The 22,252-nt window shown below is 37.6% G+C and overlaps 1 protein-coding gene across 1 annotated transcript in view; it reads left to right on the plus strand.

The window, feature by feature from the left end:
* Positions 1-2,231: 2,231 nt before the first annotated feature.
* The window catches only part of KCND2 (potassium voltage-gated channel subfamily D member 2), a 549,616-nt gene continuing 529,595 nt past the window's right edge, over positions 2,232-22,252 (plus strand). The window contains exon 1 of the mRNA XM_052638728.1: positions 2,232-3,346. Within this exon, the coding sequence (XP_052494688.1) occupies positions 2,232-3,346 (1,115 nt within the window). The remainder of the gene's footprint in view (positions 3,347-22,252) is intronic.

The raw sequence follows: 22,252 nt of genomic DNA on the forward strand, positions 1-22,252 counted from the left end.
ACGAAAAACGCAACGCTTGGCCGCGACAATTTCCTAGTCTCTCACATCACCTACCCCATCACAGGGACAGCTTTAACTACTTTAACCATTTCAGATCTGTGCGCAGAAAGGCGCAGAGAGAATGAAGGGGACGCAGACTCAGGGAGACGCACGTCCTTTGACGCTGACATTTAGAAAAGGGTTCTAAATCCTTCCTGTCATTTGCAAAGGACGGGAAAAGGAGTTGTGGCGAGACCTGGACCGAGGTGACTGTCTGACTTTCCAGCAAGTTGGACAGATGACATATTAACTCCTGCAACGTTAACGTCTGGTGTGAACAAATAAAGAGAAAGAGGGGGGAAGCACTTAAAAATTCCGCCGCGGGGCTTTGCAGGTCTTGCTACCCAGTAGCCCTCAGAAGACAGCCAATTCCTGCGCGTTCCGCTCTGCTCACTCTCCTTCCCAGCTTCTCTCTCTCTCGCTCGCTCTTTTTTTTTTTTTTCCCACGCTCGCTCGCCTTGAACCGGGACCCAGGCAGGCAGAAGCAAGGCGTCGGTCCCCTTGCTCCTCTCCTCCACCAAACCACCGCAGCCGAGCGCGTGAAGCTTCCCTTTGTTCAACGAGGCTCCGCTCTCCTCCCCAGCAGATCCACCTGGACGCTCTCCCTCGGTGACATTTTTGCGCCGGGGCTGGTGGGTGGCTGGGGTGGAGCGAGAGGAGCCCGAGGGGGCGGGGGCGGAGAAAGGTCAAGCCGAGGGAAAGGCAGGAGACGCCTTTCATAACCTGCGTGGCGGGGCGGGCGCGCGGTTATTTATTTATTTTCTCCTTATTTATTGATCGCACGAGCAGAGCTGCGCGGGGAGCCCGGGGGAGATGCCGGACCACCCACTGGCGGGGAAGCAGCTAGCCGCCCTCCCGCGCCCCCGCGCTACCGAGCGCCCCTTGCCTCCGCGCTCCGGCGTTTGCCCGCGCCGGCCCCGGCCCCGACGCGCCGCCGCCGCCGCCCGCCCGGCCGCCCCGCAGCCCCGCCGCCCCGCCGCCCCGCGCCGCGCCGCTCCGGCCCCGGCCACCGCCGCGGCGCAGTAAGTTGGCAGCAGCGAGTCCCCTCCGTTCTTGCCTCCCCCGCACCTTTTGAACTTGTTGCTGCTGCTCGGCTCGCCTGCGCCTGGCTTTTGGAAGGTGAAAAGGAGGAGGGAGGCACGGAGGGATGGGGGAAGGGGAAGAAGAGCTCGCTTGAGCTTTATTTATGCTCCCATCGGCGCGTCGGCTTAGGCTGCTCGCGAGCTGCTTTCTCGGGAGCCCTTTCCGGGTGCACGACGAGGAGAAAGTCTCTATGCAACTCAGCCCCGGCGCGCACTTTGCCAGGTATGTACCGCGGAAGAGGCGCGTTCCGCGCGGAAGCAGATGCTGCTGCCGCGGCAGCGGCGGCGCCTGCCAGCTCCCGGGCGCTGTAACTGTCACACTGTACCTGAGCTGAACTTGAAAAGAGAGTGAAGGGGAGATTGGGCGAGCGCTTTCGGCAGAACCCGGGGGGTGCTCGTAGACGCGGGGAAAGAGCATCTATACTAACGCCCCCCCGCAGCCCGGCCCACCGCCCAGCACCTCCGTCTCTGCAAATATACGGCCGGAGGAGTCGAGACGGCAACCGGACTCCCCAAGAGACGTGGGGCAGCGGCTGTGACCGCATCTTGGAGGCTACTACAACAGGTCGCCTTTTTGAGACTCCTTTGGCGGGAAGGGCCACTTGGAAAAGGGAAGGTTTGAAAGAGCTGAAAGGGAGGGTGGAAGGGTTCCCTGATTCTTCAACAGAATACCACTCAATGACTGTCCTTGTCTCTATCCTACACAAAACATACTGACCCCACGTTATCCAGACTGTGTTGGGGAAGACATCAGAGACACCTGTTTGAAATCAACTGCAGCATCCAAAGTCACCTGTGTACTTATTTGTTCCAGGGCTGGCCCAGTCCAACTGCTGGAAAGAGGTTTGGTTAGGTTCTGTTGGGCGTGATTGTTAGGACATTGTATTTCTCCCTTCCTGTTACTCCAAAAATATTACCTGTCTTTGAGGGAACTTGCCCTTCTGCGAACTGTGACTTCCATCAGGAGCCCTCCCTTGAATAAGGCTGATACCTCTGGACCACGTGTCTCAGTAGTGTTTTCTTTGACGGGCGGAAGTGGGTGATTGTGGCTACATTGAGGGACCCACTGTAGAGACTTGATTGCCCTTCCGGCCTCCGCTTGAAAGAACCATGGCGGCGGGGGTAGCAGCGTGGCTGCCCTTTGCAAGGGCAGCGGCCATCGGGTGGATGCCTGTGGCCTCGGGGCCCATGCCAGCTCCCCCGAGGCAGGAGAGGAAAAGGACTCAAGATGCTCTCATTGTGCTGAACGTGAGTGGCACTCGTTTCCAGACATGGCAGGACACCCTGGAACGTTACCCGGATACTCTGCTGGGTAGTTCAGAGAGGGACTTTTTCTACCACCCGGAGACTCAGCAGTATTTTTTTGACCGTGACCCAGACATCTTTCGCCACATCCTGAATTTCTACCGCACTGGGAAGCTCCACTATCCTCGCCATGAGTGCATCTCCGCTTATGATGAAGAATTGGCCTTCTTTGGCCTCATCCCAGAAATTATTGGCGACTGCTGTTACGAGGAGTACAAGGATCGCCGGCGAGAAAACGCCGAGCGTCTCCAGGACGATGCTGACACGGACAACACCGGGGAGAGTGCGCTGCCCACCATGACCGCTCGTCAGAGGGTCTGGCGGGCCTTTGAGAACCCCCACACCAGCACCATGGCCCTGGTGTTCTACTATGTTACCGGGTTCTTCATTGCCGTCTCAGTCATCGCTAATGTGGTAGAAACAGTGCCATGTGGGTCCAGCCCGGGTCACATTAAAGAACTGCCCTGTGGGGAGCGGTACGCCGTGGCCTTCTTTTGCCTGGATACAGCCTGTGTCATGATCTTCACAGTGGAGTACTTGCTTCGCCTGGCGGCAGCTCCTAGCCGTTACCGCTTTGTGCGCAGCGTCATGAGTATCATCGACGTGGTGGCCATCCTACCATATTACATTGGGCTGGTGATGACAGACAATGAGGATGTCAGTGGAGCCTTTGTTACACTCCGCGTCTTCCGGGTCTTCCGGATCTTTAAGTTTTCCCGCCACTCTCAAGGCCTGCGCATCCTGGGGTACACGCTGAAAAGCTGTGCCTCAGAGTTGGGCTTCTTGCTCTTCTCACTCACCATGGCTATCATCATCTTTGCCACAGTCATGTTCTACGCTGAGAAGGGGTCCTCGGCCAGCAAGTTCACCAGCATCCCTGCTGCTTTCTGGTACACCATTGTCACCATGACAACGCTAGGGTAGGTGCCATCAAGGGAAATGGGATGGAGGTTAAATATGTGATTGTTGTGCAGATACTGAGTTTATATACTTATTCAGAGCAAATAATCTTTCTCTTTCTTCAATGGTTTTAGGAAAATATTCTTTAAATGGTTTTGAAGAACTCTTTTGATCTATGAAATGAGTATGATACAGTGATTGAAGTATTTAGGGAATTGCTGGCCAGTGTTGAATATTAATACCTGAAGTGATAAATACATAAAGTTTAGAATTCTTGAACAAAAAGATCATTGATATTATATGTATGAACACATAAAAATACAGTGAAAAACACAAAATTTGTGCCCAAGTATAGGTATGAAAATACAAACTATGTATTGAAATGCCTAGAAAGTGCTTTGGTGCATTGAAATGAAAAGTTTCCATGTATATATAAAGTATTATTTTCATATGAATACTTTGGCATACACTTTGCCACTAAGAAATATAATTCTCATTTTACCACATTTTAAAACATAGATTATAGATATCAAAGGATTTTGTGATACATATGCACATATCCATCTATATGCATTTTGATCATGGCTGATAAGTTATGCAGTGTTTTAGAATATCAGAACTGAAACTGATCAACTCAACAAAATGCAGTGGAATGATATTTGCAACATATTTTAGGATTTTAAGTTCATAGTTTCAAATAAAGAAGCAAATGACGTATCCACACATTTTTAAAGAAACTGCAGATCCCATCAGGCAATGGGCCCATGCCCACATAGAGGGCAAAGCAGTAGCTGATGAGATCGATGGTCACCAAGGTCTGGTTGTATAATGGAATTAAGGGAATTTAGCATCATGATTTCCTGCTAGAATTCTTCTCTTCATTATTTTATTTGGCATTAATGGTGCTTTGCAACCAAAGGGACATATTCTGAATTAATTTGTTCTTTAAAATAAAATTTAAGCTAGAATTAAGATTTTTAGATGATTGAAGAAAGATATGACATTATTACTCATGTTAATTAAACTGCAGAAAAGTAGCAGCATTTATATGTTAGAGACTATGGTAAAATAAAATGATAAGATCCTTTAACTTTTATGAGTTCTTAGATAAGCCAGGCAGTGATGTTAGTGTCATTTTTTCTTCAGCTCTATGCTGCTTTTCTTGCATAATTAATCAGTTCAATAAGGATTTGGTAATGGCTGTAAGAAAAAAAGTTATTCCCAAGGCTGCTTTTTAAATTTCGTGTTTCAGCCTAATTTAATTGCCTTCTTTAAATGACAGTGTGGTTAAAGTCAACTTGATTTTATTAGACATATTGTATTGAACAGAATTTCTCATGTTGTTCTATAGCTAACTAATGGAATATTTTAGATGTGAAGAATTTTTGGCTAAGTTAAGATATTATGGTAAAGTAAAATATAGTGACTTATGGTTTTGATTTAGTCTCACATATTTTTGAAGACCTACTGGTGGATTTGTAAAAATGAATCAGTGAAAATTCTATATCCAGTTGTTTGTATTTTCCTTTTATCTTGTTGGTAATTTTGGGACACATTTTGAAGAAGATGCAGAATACCTTAGCACTGTAGGTGCTTAGTTCTAACCCAGAGGTTTGTTGTGTTTATGTCATTTGAAGTCTTTATTAAGGGCAGTTGGATAGTGTAAATTACTAGAAGAACTTCAGATGAGAAGTACACATGAATAAAAAGAGGACTCTATGTTAAGAGGAAATGAAAGAAAAAGTATTAAAAAGAAATATATTTTAAAAAATTAGGTATCTCTGGCAGTGTTTTCATGAACTATCAGTAAGTCATTTTAATACTAAATGCCCTCTACCTGTTTGAATATAGGTGTTATTATAATGAATGTTGATGAGGTGCTAATTTCATCTGGCTGGAAAGTTCTAGTCCAGATATGAAAAGTTAGTATTATTTTAAAGCTTCTTTTCTGAAATGACTTTCATATTTTTACTTTATTTTGAAATTTATTTTTGTTTTCAGGAAAAGATAAGGAAATGTTAACCATTAATGACAATTTTTGTTATATAAATAAACTGCTCAGAAAACTACTTTTTGAAATGATTTGAGAAATTAAATCATAACACCTGAGTAAAATCATGAAATTGTTTCAGTTTACAGGTTCTTTATGTTACTACATAAGAAAAGTTAAATAAACACACTTTCTCAGAACTTGGAAGCAAAAGGGGAGTCACTTTTTAGATTTAAGTTCCACTATAGTTGAAAATTTTAATTTTCAGGAAATTAAGGCATTAATGATCCTGATGAAATATAGCACTCTAATTTTTAAGATGTAGAAATGTTGATGCAATCAAGATGCAATCCATTTATTGGAAAACATATATGAACATTTAACAAAGCATAGGAAATGGCAACCCACTCCAGTGTTCTTGCCTGGAGAATCCCAGGGACGGGGGAGCCTGGTGGGCTGCCGTCTATGGGGTTGCACAGAGTCGGACACGACTGAAGCGACTTAGCAGCAGCATGCTTTATAATATAGCAAAGTTTCCTCAAAAAATGTCTTGTTTCTCATCAAAATAGATTTATAGTGTATTATACTTTCCTGAAGAAATAGATTTAAAAAAAACCCTGCCTTTTTGGTGTCTTAACTTTGGTTGCATTGTGACTCAACAGCTTTGTTTAAGAGTAGAAAATATTCAACAAAGCCATTACTTGAATTTATTTTTTACTCTGTAGTCTTGTGTGATGAAGTATAAGATTCAAACTTTTTGGAAAATATGCTAGTTGAAGGTAAAATCAATCTGTGTCTAATAGATGACCAGAAATTTCCCATTACTGTGTATGAGCTCTTTTACGTGGCTATTATTTTTAATGGAGCTAATGTTCATCAATTAATGATAATAGAAGTGGAAAGGAAATCTTAGACAGTGGTTTTCAAAAGTTCAGTTCATACAAACATTATATACATGAGAAGAAAGAGCCAAGAATTTGTAATTCGGGACTGGCAAAATTATCTGTTACCCTCTCAGGTCATTTTAGGCAATATTCAGGTGGTTTTTTGGTCTGAAGAAATGAGTGAGGTTTACTATTGTGTGTTCAGCTAATCATTTTAATCCTGAAATAGCAAATATCTGATTATTCTATATTTTATTCATGCTCATTATATAAGTAGTTAATTAATTTGCCAGTAAAATTAATACTTTATAATTTTAAGCCTACCCACTTCCTATTAAGTTGGAAATATCAAAAGTACAGTTTTCAAAATGAATGAAAGAGTGTCAGAAAAGTTTAAAAAAACAAAAACAAAAAAAACCACAATGTTTAACTCGAATGGCCCTGTATGTCTCTTCCTCCATTCCATGGAGGAATTCCAAGCTCTTTCTGAGCATACTTTTTGACCTACCTGGGGCCTTGATGACTTCTTGACTCTCCTGCCTCCCTCTTTTTCTGTAAGGTAATCTCTAGTTACTACCCTAAACTGCTTTGGGCAAGTAGGAACCTAGAACTCCTCTCTTGTCTTAATGACCTCTGGACAGTAACTTACCAATTTTGTTTTTCAGGGATGGAACGTCTCCTGCTTTGGTAGGTAGATTCTTTACCACTGCACCACCTGAAAAACCACATGCATAAATATTGCTAAGTGAAGGTTACTCAGTCATGTCTGACTATTTGCAACCCCATGGACTATAGCCTGCCAGGCTCCTTGGTCCATAGGATTCTGCAGGCAAGAATACTGGAGTGGGTTGCCATTTCCTTCTCCAGGGGATTTTCCCAAACCAGGGCTTGAACCCAGGTCTCCTGCCTTGCAGGCAGATTCTTTGCCATCTGAGCCACCAGGAGAGCTCATAATGTGTTAATCAAATATGTCTTTACAAGATGCAGGGGAGGGTACCAAAATTTATATCTTTTGGTGAAGAGCTGTGCTGTGAGTAACATCCATTTTTACTTTGGCATACTACAACACATTTTCACAAAGTTCTTTATAGATTATGTTACTTGAGAATTGAAAATGAATTTATAAAGAAATGTAGAAAATGTGATATATATTCCTCTTTTAGCATTATGGGCAACCAAATATTAAGTGTGTACATTTTGTCCTAGTCACCATTTGAATTAGAGGTAATATTTGACATGAGGTATATATTTTTAAAAAGTGTGTATTTACCCATCTTTCTACATATTTTCTATGAGCATTTTCTTGGTTGTTAGACACAGGTATGTCAGGAAGAGATGATATATATATTCTGGGTGCAGCATCCTAGAAAAGGGATCATTTTCTAATTTTCAGTGGGTCTGATATGATATTCTTTTTTCTTTTCAGGATTTCTTTTTAAAGTACAGATAGACTTGATCTTATACATATTTTATTTGTGTAGTCACTTCATTTAATTCTGACGTCATGCACTTTGTTTTTGTGTAAACTTTCCTCCCAATTTTACTCATCTTTGAAGATGAATGAATGAAGTTCAAATCTCTTATTCCCTAATTTCTGAATTATTGGTGGAAGGAAACTCTGATGTTATCTGTTTAAAATCCATCATTTTACACATACAAGATTTTTTTTTTTTTGCCTGCTCATAATTACACAGTTAATATTAGTGGTACTTTCTGAAATTTCATTTTTTACTCTTTTTATTCTCTTAAGACTTAAAACATTATTTAGGAATGTGCAATAATAATTATCTGGGGGTTACCGCTGATGTTCAGAGACAAGAAAGGAATAAATTTGTTCTTTACTGCATTATTTTAATGCATTTCTCTCCTAGTGCTACTCTCTATGACTCAACGTTTTCCACATCTCTCAGTATCACTGCTAACTCTGCATTCATTCATACAGTAGTGGAATTCATCATGAGGTGCCCAGTTGACACAACACAAGCATATATTCTCATCTGGTGAACTGTTAGACCATTTGGGGAAAACCTACTTAATGGTGAAATTGTACCTGGCCTGATGGATAAGAAAGTGAATCAGTTATTTTGCCTGAGTTACCTAAAAAAGAGCTGGCCTGTGGATTGTTAAACACTGTACAATTTAACTTCTCTTTCACTGAAAGAAGGGGAATGGTGAAAAGAACTTCCCTGAAAAGGAAGTATTGTTCTTCTGAGCTGTAAGAATAATTTTGCTCTTTTCTCCCCCTACTCTCCATATGTCTTATATTGTTTTCTGAGCATGGATATATCTATATCTATATATATATATATATATATATATATATATATATATATATATATATATATAGGCATTGTTTTCCCACTAACTTCAGCAGCTACATTTGATGGTGTGGGATATGGTCTGGTATTGGAGAGAAACTCAGGGTGAAATGCCATCTCTACGTGTCTCTGTACATCTGCCTTTCTCCTTGTGTTAGTAGATTCCATTGGAATTTTTTGTCCTTTAGTTTTCTCCTTTGAGAGCCAGCTTTTACACTGATCTTCTCCTTGAAGTCTTCTCAGCCTCTCAAACTTACATCATCTGTAGTTGAAATTACACTTGACAGTAGTAAGTGCTATTTTTTTGGATATAATTTATGGTTTTACGCCTTGCCCACCTAACTACATTGAAAGGCTTTTGAGGTTTGGGTCTATACCTTTTGGAGACTTGTTACCTGTTTACTCTGTTGGTGATCATGCTATGAGAGGATGTGTGGACACCATGGAGAGCTCCTTAGCCATAACTCATACCATTGCTGCATTATCAAGAGCCCACTAATCTAATCTTATGCTTTATTCCGTGTTAAAAAAAAAAAAAAACAAACTCAAAATTTGTTATTTGAACACTTTGTCTTTGGATGTACTACAATCCATCCTTTTTATTTTTCTCTTTTAACTAAGGAGGGCTGTAAGTCATTCTTCTCTGCAAAGTTAGAGTTAAAGGCTGTGAATGGCTATTTCCTTAATCAGTTTGCTTTCTAGTGAAAGCTGGGTAAATCGCAGGTGGCTCTGGGAAGCATATGGAGAAATGTTATAATGTAAGTGAATCTGTGCAGAGATGTACTGTCTTCTCTTTCAGGCTCAGTCTCTTTCTAAAGATGAGTAACTCAAGGGGCACATGGGTCAGAAAGATACCTGGATGACAGATACTTAGTCACTAGAAGGCTATTCTCTGTCTTGGTAAACACAAATTGGACTTTTTTCCTTTATTTAGGTTCACTCATAACATGGAATTGTTTAAAAACAGAGAACTATTGTCTGTAAATGACATATGAGATAAATATATTCTCTATTCAGGAAGAAGTTCTCATTCTAAGTGATTAAAAGGTGGGTTTACAGAATGTAAATATACGTGTAGATACTTATTCTGGCACGGTACAATCAATTTTGCGCTGAAAAGTTTGACAGATCTGTTATGTAAAGAAGATCCTAATCATAAAAGTGTGGGGAGAGTAGGGAGTGAGTTATCAGAAGTTAATGATGAGAAAAACATAACAGAAAAGAGTAGGATGACAGTTGAAATAATGTCAAATAGAATGGGAAAGTTTTGTTCTAAAAGTAAAAGGTCTTGTCCCTTTTGTTCTTACGTGGGCCTCATTCTTCCATCTTTCTTACTTTCTTCACATTTAAGAACACCAGGAACAGTGCTTTTGGAAACTCAAAGTCTTACCAGTTATTTATGCTTTCAGGAGATAAAAATGTGACTCATAGGGTTCAATTACATTTAATAGACTTCTGTTGATCACTTGCTACCTGTCAATGACCACAGCAATAAGCATAATAGCCAACTTTCAGACCTTAGGATCTGTGTATTCTAGTAGGAGAAGCAGAAAGTGAATACAAATATATAATATAGTTCCAGGCAGTGGTGGGTGCTATAAAGAAAATAAGGGTAGGAAGTATGCTATTGTGGATAGGGTATAGTAAAAACCTTTCCAAGGGTGATGATGGCTTTTTGAAGGGATGAAGAGGGTCTTCTGAATATCTGGATGAAGAGTTTAGAAGAGAGAAAAGAAGTACCAAGACTGCAAGGCAGGAGGAATCTTGGTGTGTTCCCCCTAAGGCTGTAATTGAAGCAAAGCGAGGGAGGATCTTAGTAACAAATACTATCTGAAAGGTGGTTGGGGTGACATGACTTAGGACATCATGGACCATAGTAAAGACTTTTTGGGTTTCATTTGAGACAATCAGGAGACATTGGGCTTCCCAGGTGGTGCTAGCAGTAAAGAACCCACCTTCCCGTTTAGGAGACATAAGCAATGCAAGTGCTATCCCTCGGTTAGAAAGATCCCCTAGAGAAGGACATGGCAACCCACTCCAGTACTCTTGCCTGGAGAATCCCCATGGACAGAGGATCCTGGTGGGCTACAGTCCATAGGGCCGCGATGAGTTGGACACAGCTGAAACAACTTAGCACCCACTCATGAGGAGACTAGAGTTGTGAGCAGGGTAGGAATGGGATATGGTTTCTGTATTAAAATAAGCCTAAGCCCTGAAACATTTAAAATCTTAAAATACTTATTTTAACATTAATTTCTTTCCCATGTATAAATTCTCATTCTTTGCTAGATTCATTATACTTACCTTAACTTAAAATTTATATCCAATTATTCATGAGACTTTCCAGAAAAATGGAGTACTTTATGAGTGCATGATTAAATTCTTCCTAGCTGACAAAAATAAATCTAGTTCAAATGAAAAACTGAAATTCCACATTTTAGCTGAAAAGACAAAACTGGTTCTCAATAGAAATGGAACAATCTGGGAAATGACTGAGGATAATTCTTTATTTTGAATATAGATTTGCAGACTTAGAGTTGTCAATGCTAATGTTAGTGTTTAAGAATATCACCTACACTTTGGATTCTATTTAAAGATTTTTCTTTTTTTTCAGTCTTGTATAGGTACCAACCTGAAATACATATATCATCTTCAGGTGTTTTGTTATTTTTGTGAGTTTGAAAGTAAAAATGGTTTACATGTCTTGAAATCTGTGAAAATTGCCAGAGGATATGTATTTTTAACCCAAGTTAAATTGGGACCAGCTTGTAGCAAATGTATAATGAGAACTAACAGAGGCATTGCTTTGTTAAGAAACACTGTGTTAGAGAGTAAAACATAATTATGAATGGATAATTGGAGAGAACTTGGGTTTGGAAGAACGAGAATTGGATTAACAGCATAAAGGTATCTATCTATCTACCCATCTATTTTTCTATCTCCCCAATAAGCAACTTGTGAAAATACTTCTGTATCTAAGGGAATTCAGTGTGTCATCTCACTTGGACATGTTCTTTTCATTAAAACATCTGCCCTCCAAATAGTTCTGCATCCTACCAAGAAGTTCTATCCAAGAGGTTTGATTCCTGGTGGAACAAACTAGGACTCATGGGGGTATCACAAAGGAAAAAGTCCTGGTATTTACTTTCCTTTGCCTGTGGCAAAGGGGAAAATGACAATCACACTCTTGTTATTACTATTTTTTGTATATTTTTAATGGAGCACTGGTTTCCTTTCACTGTGCTGCATAAATTAAGCTTTCTAAACCTATATCAATATTAATGCATTTTAGAGAAAAATCCTTATGCATATTATTTTGGGTAACACTTTGGGGCTTATGAAAATGTTTCCAGTTCTTACCAAATGTGGTGTTTTGGAAATGAAAAATAAGCATATGTATTTGTATTCTTAAATTAGATGGACCTAGTCATTCACATTAGACATTTTTTAGGTCAGAAAAGAATGTGCTTATGGATTCTCCCTAATGTCTAATTTTTTGCTTTCGTAAAAAGGTATTAAAATCATGGAATTTCGAGGTACAGGGCTCTTTAGAATTCATCTTGTAGATAATTCCTAATTTCCTTGTAGAAAATAGGAAAAATAGAACTACTTAGTGGAAGAACATAAGCTAGATTTCTGGGGAAACTATTGAGGTCTAGTGCTCTTTAGAGCGCAGTACACTGGAAGTCTTTTATCCTCCATATTTCTTTCTCTTTAAAAGAAATATTGCAAATAAAATCAGGTAGTATATATGCAGACTTAAAAAAGCCTTAGATGATTATGGCATTTCATTGTAATATAAATAAAACTTGTTACTTTCAATGACTTCATTATTATATATATGTATGTATATGTTATATGTGTATTTCATAGTCCTCCATTAGATTATGAATTATTTATGTAATAATACATATGAAATATATGTTTGTATCTATATATGAATGAAAGGACTATGAATTGGTAACACAGATAAACAAATTCATGTAATAAGTCTCATTTTATCATTCTTATCTTGGTAATTTGCTAAATTACCAATTTGCTAATCTGTTAAATCTTGTTGAAACTAAAAAGAATTCATTATTGAAGTTTCAACTTTGACTTTAGACAGTAATCTAAAGAGACGATTTTGTTGTTTTTAACATCAACAATTTTGAAAGCAGGCTATGAAATCAGTGTTAAATAATTTGTTTGACTTGTTTTGGTCTAAAGAGCAGGAATTTAAAATTTGAAATATCAAATTCATTTACATTTTGCTCCAAAAATATTAAGGTATGTTTTATTCATTAAATGAAAATACATATTAAGATTCAAATTAAATAATACTTTGAAATGTTTTTCAGTTCAGCATTATATATCATATTTTGAGGTGATGTTCTCAAGCTTATTTAAATAGTACATTTCTATTCTGAAAATCATACTAAAAATTGTGTTTTTTTCCCTAGAATTATTAAGGGGACAACAACTCCTTTAATTTCATCAAATTTTTGACAATTCATATTCTAGAAATTTAGTTAGTAAGCAGATACTTGTAACACTTTACAGAAAATCTTCAAGATGAAGCTAAATTGATAAATTATAACCAAGGATCTTACATTTCAATAGGATATATTGAAGAAAGCTAAATGTTTGATACAAATAGCTTAAAGAACTAGTCCAAGATGCAATGCTTTTATTCTGCTTTAGGTGCACAGAATTTAACTAGTTATTACCCTTTTGCATGACACACTTCTGTGATTCATCCATCATGGTCCTTCTTATTATTTTGTTTAATAACTTTTAATAGTGTAATATGCACAGGTGAACATACCACCAAACAAAAGCTATTTCATTGGTATTTACCTAAATCTAATCATAAGCATCTCTTCTCTCCATTTTGTCCCATTGTCTTTCTGTGCTATAGGTAGTCATCATTTGAAATTATCATTCTGAAAGCTGGAGATTTTATTGACTTTATAAAAGAATATCTTGCTGTGTGCAGTCTTTTTGGTTCTTTCATGCAGTATTTTGTTACTTAGTTTCATTCATGTTGTTGGCATGCATTATAATTCATTTTTGGCTGCTATATAATATTTTATTCCATTGTGTGATTATACTACAGTTTATTCAACCACTCTGTTGATGACATTCAGTTTGATTGAGTTTTTCAGAAGAGTGCTCATTTGCAAATTGTTGACATTTACAGTTATCTCTCCTGTGTATATAACTTGGAGTGAAATTGGTAGGTTTCAGGCATGAATGTACAACTTTGAGGGATAAATCCAGATTTTCCAAAGTTGCTGCATTGATTGGTACTTCCACTAGCAAAGAGTAAACAAACAATGTAAATAAGTAAAATTTCCAAAAAGATGATTTCTATGAGGCAGTGGGACCCAGTGAGGAGAGGAAGATATTGGCTAAAATGAAGACATTAAGAATGTTTTTTCAATTGATACTGCTGCTTTTACCTTGATCTTTTTAAGATGAGTAATGATTATAATTGTAGCAATCATAACTTGCATTTTATTCAACTCCATGACATGTGGTTGAATTCTTATTTTTTCAGCCTAAGAAGGTTTACTCTGCATATTACATTCATATTTTCATAATGTAAAATATTAATTTCTATGTGTTTGAACTCAAGACCAACCATATCCAAGTCAATAATATTAAAAACATCAAACCTGAAAATATCTGACTAGGCTTTGGTTTACTTATCCTTGTGAAATTAAAAATGAGGGTTGAAGTTGATATTCAATTGATTCTTCTGATGTTTCATTGTATTTTTAAAAATGTTACATATAACTTTTTTACAAATATGTACTGCTAAGAAAGTCAGAGAAGGCAATGGCAACCCACTCCAGTACTCTTGCCTGGAAAATCCCATGGACGAAGGAGCCTGGTGGGCTGCAGTCCATGGGGTCGCTAAGGGTCTGTCATGACTGAGTGACTTCACTTTCACTTTTCACTTTCATGCATTGGAGAAGGAAATGGCAACCCACTCCAGTGTTCTTGCCTGGAGAATCCCAGGGTCGGCAGAGCCTGTTGGGCTGCTGTCTATGGGGCTGCACAGAGTCAGACACGACTGAAGCGACTTAGCAGCAGCAGCAGCACTGCTAAGAAAGTAGTCATATCCTCTCTATTCACATTTTCCCATTTATCAGAACTTTGCTGTAGTTAGAAAAAATATGCTAATTTCAAGGCTTCTCAGACATTCAGAAGGGGATACATCATTGTGAAATAGGATATAAGAATAAATGTCAAGAGGAAATTACTTCCATTTCAGGAAATTCTTAATTATGGAAATTAAGTGAATATTATTTCCAACCCTTCATAGATAACTTTGCAACTTCTTACATGTTTTAAATGAAAGACAGTTGTTTTGAAAAGCTTAATGAATTTACAGTGTATACATGTTGAATTTTTTTTAATATAGCAATTGTGCTTTAGGCTTTAAAAATTACATGAATTTGATATGAAATACCAGAAGATATCACTGTAAATATGCTAATAAAAAGAATGTAATTTAGAAAATTACTATAAACTTTTCTTTATGAAAATAGGGTACTTTATTAAGGATTGACATAGTCCTAAAGTGCCTATTGATTTCTCAAAGAATTTTATTATTTTTGTGTAAAGAGTCCAAATACCTTCAAAATCACCTAAATGAAAAGTAAGATTATTTTATTTCAAAACAGTTAAAAGGAGGTGATTTTTTTAAGTCAGGTAGCAAATTTTGGCAATATATACTGAGCCATTTTAAGCCAAACTTTGTATAAATTAAGAAATTACTTTATAGACTATTCTTTTTTAAATTCTGTCTCCTTATTATTTCCCACATTATTCAGTGCCCAGTTTCAGGATCTATATCCACTGTTTTAAATATTACTAAAAATATGTATGAATACAAAATGCTCATATACATTTCAGAAACACAAACATATATGTCAATACAAAATGTACAGATATGTATGTGTTATACACATTTGTATATGTTGATGTACACATACCTTCTCCTTTTATTTTTCTGGAATGACATAAAATGAACTATTGATAATAAAACTTTTAAGAAGTCTGGACATGTGGGATATAGAAAGAACCATTTTATATTTCATGGTGTACCATTTTGTATTTAAACATTTTTTTCATTCGCCTGTAGAATTTCTCTTAGAAGAGGGCTTTCAAATGATATTTGGGATCTTTTGTTTTCATATGTTTCTATATAAAAACTTTACAAATGTTATTTAAAATTAAATCCCTTCTCTTAATCATTTGATAATTCACTCAAAAATAGTCTTTAGTATATAGGATGATAGAGTCAAGCCAACATGGATTTAAACACAAGCTTAGTGATGTTGATCAAGTTATGTTAAACTCCACCTGAGATTTCCCATCTACAAAAATAGGTTAGTAATATCTACCTGATAGGACTTTTATAAAAATTCAATGTAGATATGTAAAGTTCTTAAAACATTACCTTCTACATAGATGCTATATGAGGAATTATTATTCTATTATTATTAAATATGATATTAAATGTAATATTAAATATATATATATTTTGCAAAAAAAGCAATAGTAAAGGAGGAAGGTTTGGGAAGGTATGGTATGTCTGGCTTTGATGATAGTAATGGTTTCATTGGTGTATATTTATCATCCAAATTCATTAGAGTTTGTGTATATTAAGTATGTATAGCTTCAAAGGGAGAGAGAGAAGGACAGGCAGGAAGAAAAGCAAAGGAAAAAAAAAACTGTTAATGAAATAAAAGAATAAGTCGGTTACCCAATAAACAACTAGGCAAGAAATGACTACTGAAGATGAGTTATTAATTGAAGACACACATTCAATAGGAGACATTTCCTATTTAGAAGCTGGAATTTAGATTCACCATATAAAACTTTTTGTCATTGAAAACGCAACAGTTAATACATTTGATTTACCAAATTATAAAAATCCTATGTCTCTGATAAACTTGTTTTGAAATTATGTACTTTATTGATCACACCTTTATTATTTTTTACTCTGCCAACTTTTAAAGAGGATTTGAAACAGTTTATTCTCAAAGGAACCAAAAAGATTAAATAAACAAGTGCCAAGTATTAAAGATGAAGGGGAAATGATGGAGAACAAAAAGTTCTGTTAAATAAAGCTTTACCAAGCATAAATTCAGCTCTGGACTTCCTGGCAGCCAAAGAAAGGAGGGAAAGTGTAGCATATTTTACAGCTCTATTTAGCCAAGAATGGAAAGTATCTAACTTCATGAGTTGTTTTAGAAGAGTAGAGCCCAAGAAAAATTTATCATGTGATCTTTATAAGCAGGTTATTTAACAACATAATGAACAGTATCTGTACCAATGACTTAACAAAGTATTTAGAACTGTGTTTGAACTGACCATATATTATACACATCTTTATAAGAAAAGTATATAATAGTATCTTAAAGATATGAAAGTATTTTCAGAGGAAATATAAACTATATAATAAAGTATATTGCTTCTACATAATTATAAGATTCATTCGTAAATTTTAGAAAATTCTGAGTGATGGAAGACCATAACAATTAGGACCACCTGGGACACTTTCAGGAAGATCCTCTGGAGAAGAAAATGGCACCCTACTCCAGTCTTCTTGTCTAGAGAATCCCTGTAGACAAGAGGAGCCTGGTGGGTAGGGTCACAAAGAGTTGGACATGATTGAAGCGACTTAGCACACTTGCATGCGCGGGACATTTAGAAAAATGTAGCTCCTTAGCAGTCACCTAAAACAAATAATGTCTGGAGGTGGGAACTGTGACAACTGCATTTGCACTTCTGTCATGAAATATTAACAACCAGTGATCTGAAAGAATGCATGTGGAGGATACCTCTAATAGTCTCATCCACCAACATTATTGACCTTAAGCTGATTTTTGAAAGGAGGTAAAAACATACTGTTTAAAACAATGGATCCATGGGTGAATTCAAGTGTATTTCTAATACACAAGTGGATTTAATTTTTAAATAATTTTATAATTTCTCTGTAAATAAGGGAACACTGAAAAATGACACTTTGGTCCCTGTTTGTTCATTGTACTGGCCTGTCAGGCATCAAGTACTTAATATCCTTTATGCATTGTATGCATACTCTTTCTTTCTTAGGAGAAAAATAGCTTTTCATTGGCCTGAAGAGCTTTATTGGATTTCCTTGGTGACAAATAGGTGGCATATATTTGTAAGTATGCGAAGTTCATCATATTCAGTTCAACTCAGTCATGTCCAACTCTTTGTGACCCCATGAATCACAGCATGCCAGGCCTGTCTATCACCAACTCCTGGAGTTTACCCAAACTCATGTCCGTTGAATCGGTGATGCCATCCAACCATCTCATCCTCTGTCATCCCCTTCTCCTCCTGCCTTCAATCTTTCCCAGCATCAGTCTTTTCAAATGAGTCAACTCTTTGCATCAGGTGGCTGAAGTATTGGAGTTTCAGCTTCAACATCAGTCCTTCCAATGAACACCCAGGACTGATCTCCTTTAGGATGGACTGGTTGGATCTCCTTGCAGTCCAAGGGACTCTCAAGAGTCTTCTCCAACACCACAGTTCAAAAGCAACAATTCTTCAGTGCTCAGCTTTCATTATAATCTCATGTGAATTCTTATTTTCATCTTTTGTCCTTTGTCATTCCTTCTGGTTGGGATTTGGGCTATGGAATTTGCATTAAGAGTAACTTGTAAGAGGACAATAAAAACTAGAGTTAGAGGTGAAAAAATCAAAACAAAACCAAAAGATAGTGATCTAGATGAAGAAGCAAAAGTGATAGTTTTCAATATTAGCTAAACTAGCAAAACTCAGCTTTTAGAAAACTAAGATCATGGCATCTGGTCCCATCACTTTATGGCAAATAGATGGGAAAACGATGGAAACCGTGACAAACTTTATTTTTGGGGGCTCCAAAATCACTGCAGATGGTGACTGCAGCCATGAAATTAAATGACACTTGCTCCTTGGAAGAAAAGTTATGACCAACCTAGACAGCATATTAAAAAGCAGAGGCATTACTTTATCAACAAAGGTCCATCTAGTCAAAGCTTTGGTTTGTCCAGTCGTCATGTGTGGATGTGAGAGTTGCACTACAAAGAAAGCTGAGCACCAAAGAATTGTTGCTTTTGAACTGTGGCGTTGGAGAAGACGCTTGAGAGTCGCAAGGTGATCCAACCAGGCCATCCTAAAGGAGATCAGTCCTGGGTATTCATTGGAAGGACTGATTTTGAAGCTGAAACCCCAATACTTTGGCCACCTGATGCGAAGAACTGACTCATTTGAAAAGACCCTGGTGCTGGGAAAGATTGAAGGCAGGAGGAGAAGGGGATGACAGAGAATGAGATGGTTGGATGGCATCACCGATTCAACGGACATAAGTTTGGGCAAACTCCGGGAGTTGGTTATGGGCAGGGAAGCCTGGCGTATTCTAGTCTAGTGGTGTCTGAGCAACTGAACTGAGCTAAAACTAGCAAAAGTACTAGTTATGTATGTACATATATGCATGCATGCTAAGTCACTTCACTTGTATCTGACTCTTTGCAACCCATTGGACTGTAGCCCTCCAGGCTCCTCTGTCCATGGGATTGTCCAGGAGTATGTTGTCATGCCCTCCTCCAGGGGATCTTTCTGACCCAGAGATCAAACCCGTGACTCTTTCATCTCCTGCATTGGCAGTTGGGTTCTTTATCACTAGCACCACCTTGGAAGCCTATATATATATATAAAATACATAGATAGAAATTCAGTAACCTTCAATGTGGGTGATGAATGGATTCTCTTTTGTAAAAGCCCCATCCTATCTTGTGCCAAAGGGCAAGGTGTTGTGGCTAATGGCCATTAGTCCTAGCATTCTGCAGAGTAGCTGGAATGAAGACACAACTGCATCCTTTTGGAAGTTTGAGATTGTGAGCTTTTAAAGTTACTGATTTCCTAAACTCTCAGGAGAAGGAAATTGCAACCCACTCCAGTGTTCTGGCCTGGAGAATCCCATGGACGGGCGAGCCTGGTAGGCTACAGTCCACGGGGTCGCAAAGAGTTGGACACGACTAAGCGACTATCCCACCCAAACTCTCAGGAGTGGCTGGCCTGATCTTTCCTCGGTGGGGACACAAGTTAACCGACCAGCTGATGATAATGAACATAAGGAACATGGAGTCTTAGATCTGGGTCTCTGAAGAAGGGAAGAGCTTATGAGGAGCCAAGACAGCACCCAGTATTAAGTCATTCTAAATCTCATGAGACCAGAATTTTCTTTAGGTCCTTTTTTCTCCTTTTTATTCTTTTCTTTTTCTTCTATATAAGCAGAAAATTGGTTCAGAGGATTTACTTTCCAAAGAGGATAATTTTTAATCACATGTTAGGAATTTCAACTGTGGAGGACCTAAAGATAGAAAACAAATTACTAGTGCATTCTTAGATTATAATTGAGGCATAAGGAAAGTTTTATGTAAAAATTCAGAGAATGACTGATTTGATGTTGAGCTTTTTAATTGGCTTTTCATGGCTGCTGGCCTGTCCAAAATAACTTTATGTTCTTTCCTGGTAAATACAGGAAAGTATGTAATAAGCCTTTTCCCATGAGGTGTGGATGCAAAGAGAATATACTTGTGAAAGATTGATTGAAAATTCCTATGACTAGAAACTGAAATTTTCTTCCTGCCTTGGAGGGTACTGTCTGATTGACTGTGAATACAGGATTTCTTGTTATTAACTTTGGTTAAAAGAGGAAACTTTTGGTCAAACCTTATGATTCAGTGATAAAAGTCTTGATGATTATAATTTCATGGAAACTTGAAAGTCACTTTGAGTCAGGGTTAAGAGACTGGTTTAACATTTCAAAATCTTAATTGGAAGTGAGATTAGTTAGATGGTGAAGGTTTATTCTAAGTCAGGTAAATAGGAAAGACAGTCTTATAAACCCTCCATAATGACACTTTTCCTATACAAAATAGATGTGGGAAGAGAGAGAAAGGGAAGAAGAGAGAGGGAGAATATGAATGAATGAGTGAGTGTGTAAGGAGATAATTTGACTCCTGTAATGGGGCAAGGGAAAGTCTAGATTTATTGACAGGAATGATAAATGAAAATAAGTAATTATTTAATAAAATGTGAGAGAGGAAACCAAAATAAGGCCTCTCCTTTAAAAACATGTTTAATTCAAATGGCTATAATTAGTATCTAAAAAAAAATTAAGCAAATTCTTTTAGTTAAAATAGGAAACTGGAACCAAAAACAATAGAATATATTTTAGAAATAGGTCTGAATTTTGATATGAAGTTCTTTTAGGAGAATATCAGAAAATATTCAACAGAAATTCATGTTCCTAATCAGGTATCCCAGTAAAAGAATCTTAGGCTTCTGTGGAAGATCTGAGCCAAATGTAAATATCAACCAAATATCACACGTGTCATCCTTCAAAGTTCTGACCTGCTATTGAAATCTGAAATATTTTTAAAAATGGATTTTAAACTTTTAATCCAGAATATATTTTAATCTGGTCTATAATATTTTCACCTTAGTTTTAGTCGATTTAGAAGAATCTGTTTAATTGAAGAGCTACACATGCGATTTAGTCTTAATAATTTGTTTCTAACCTCACATTGTATTTCTGTTTATTTGTGGTGTCCCTAGGAACCAATTAAGAAAATACCCGGGAATCTATAATGCTCTACTTGTAGCCTTGTTGTGTTTAAGGTGCTTCAATATGTCTGCTGACAAAAGTTCTCTCTTCAAAGAACCTCAGACTTTAGTTGAAATCTCCCCTGCAGCTTTTATAACAATGCCTGGAACATTGTTTTGCGAATTGCAGATGCTGAATAAAGATTTTTACTCCTTTTTACTGTAGAGTTAAGTTTCCAACCCACTTTAAGTACTTGTATCACTCACAATGCTTTCTAGCTTCTTCTGTCTCAGCTACATATTCTCTGACACACAGATATCTGCATACAGAAATAAAAATCCCACAGATGCAAAAGTTCAACATACGTTAAAAAATAACACTCGAAATAAATGTCTAGAGTTTTAACGCTTTTTAATATGATGATTTATTCCTTTGTAAAACTATTTTCCAAATCCATATTCACTTTCCTTAACCTTCTAAAGTAATCCTCTACATTTCTGTATTATTTTCTCATCTCTATGCTGTTGGCTCCTAGCTATACTTATCTATCCTGGGCCAGTCTTTTGAGCTTCAGACAACAATTTCCAGATTTATGCTATCAGGAAATATTATGGCCTTGGTTTTTATAGACAGCATAAGAAGTGGCCATTTAGAGAATATTTCCACTCTGATGGAAAACCATTAGTATAGTGTATTGTCTAGCTAGCACATTACTCAACATCCCATATACTAACAGCTATAGAACTGTGTGTATATATATATTTTTTCTTATATGCTAACTTGGTTAGAGTTTAGATGTTTCCTATGTGACTGATGAGAAGAATTTTCAGGCACATGAAGGATCACCAGTAATGTATGCCATGGCCAATTAGTGACATCAGCCATAGTGGGGAAGAGGAGCATTTCTTACCTGGCATCAGCACCCTCAGTGGCAGAAAAATGCAGAGTATATTCTGGGCACAGTGCATAGATTCCTTTGGCACTCAACTATCTGTTGAATGTTGACTGAACAAAAATCTGGAATCGCTTGTCACATTTTAAAGCTTAATAAATTCTGCTGTGAATGAATTTGAAAGTAATTATTGTAACACCAACAACAGTCCCTTCACTTGTAA

This window comes from Budorcas taxicolor, chromosome 4 (genome assembly GCF_023091745.1).
Source record: "Budorcas taxicolor isolate Tak-1 chromosome 4, Takin1.1, whole genome shotgun sequence".
In the NCBI taxonomy this organism is placed as follows: Eukaryota; Metazoa; Chordata; class Mammalia; order Artiodactyla; family Bovidae; genus Budorcas; species Budorcas taxicolor.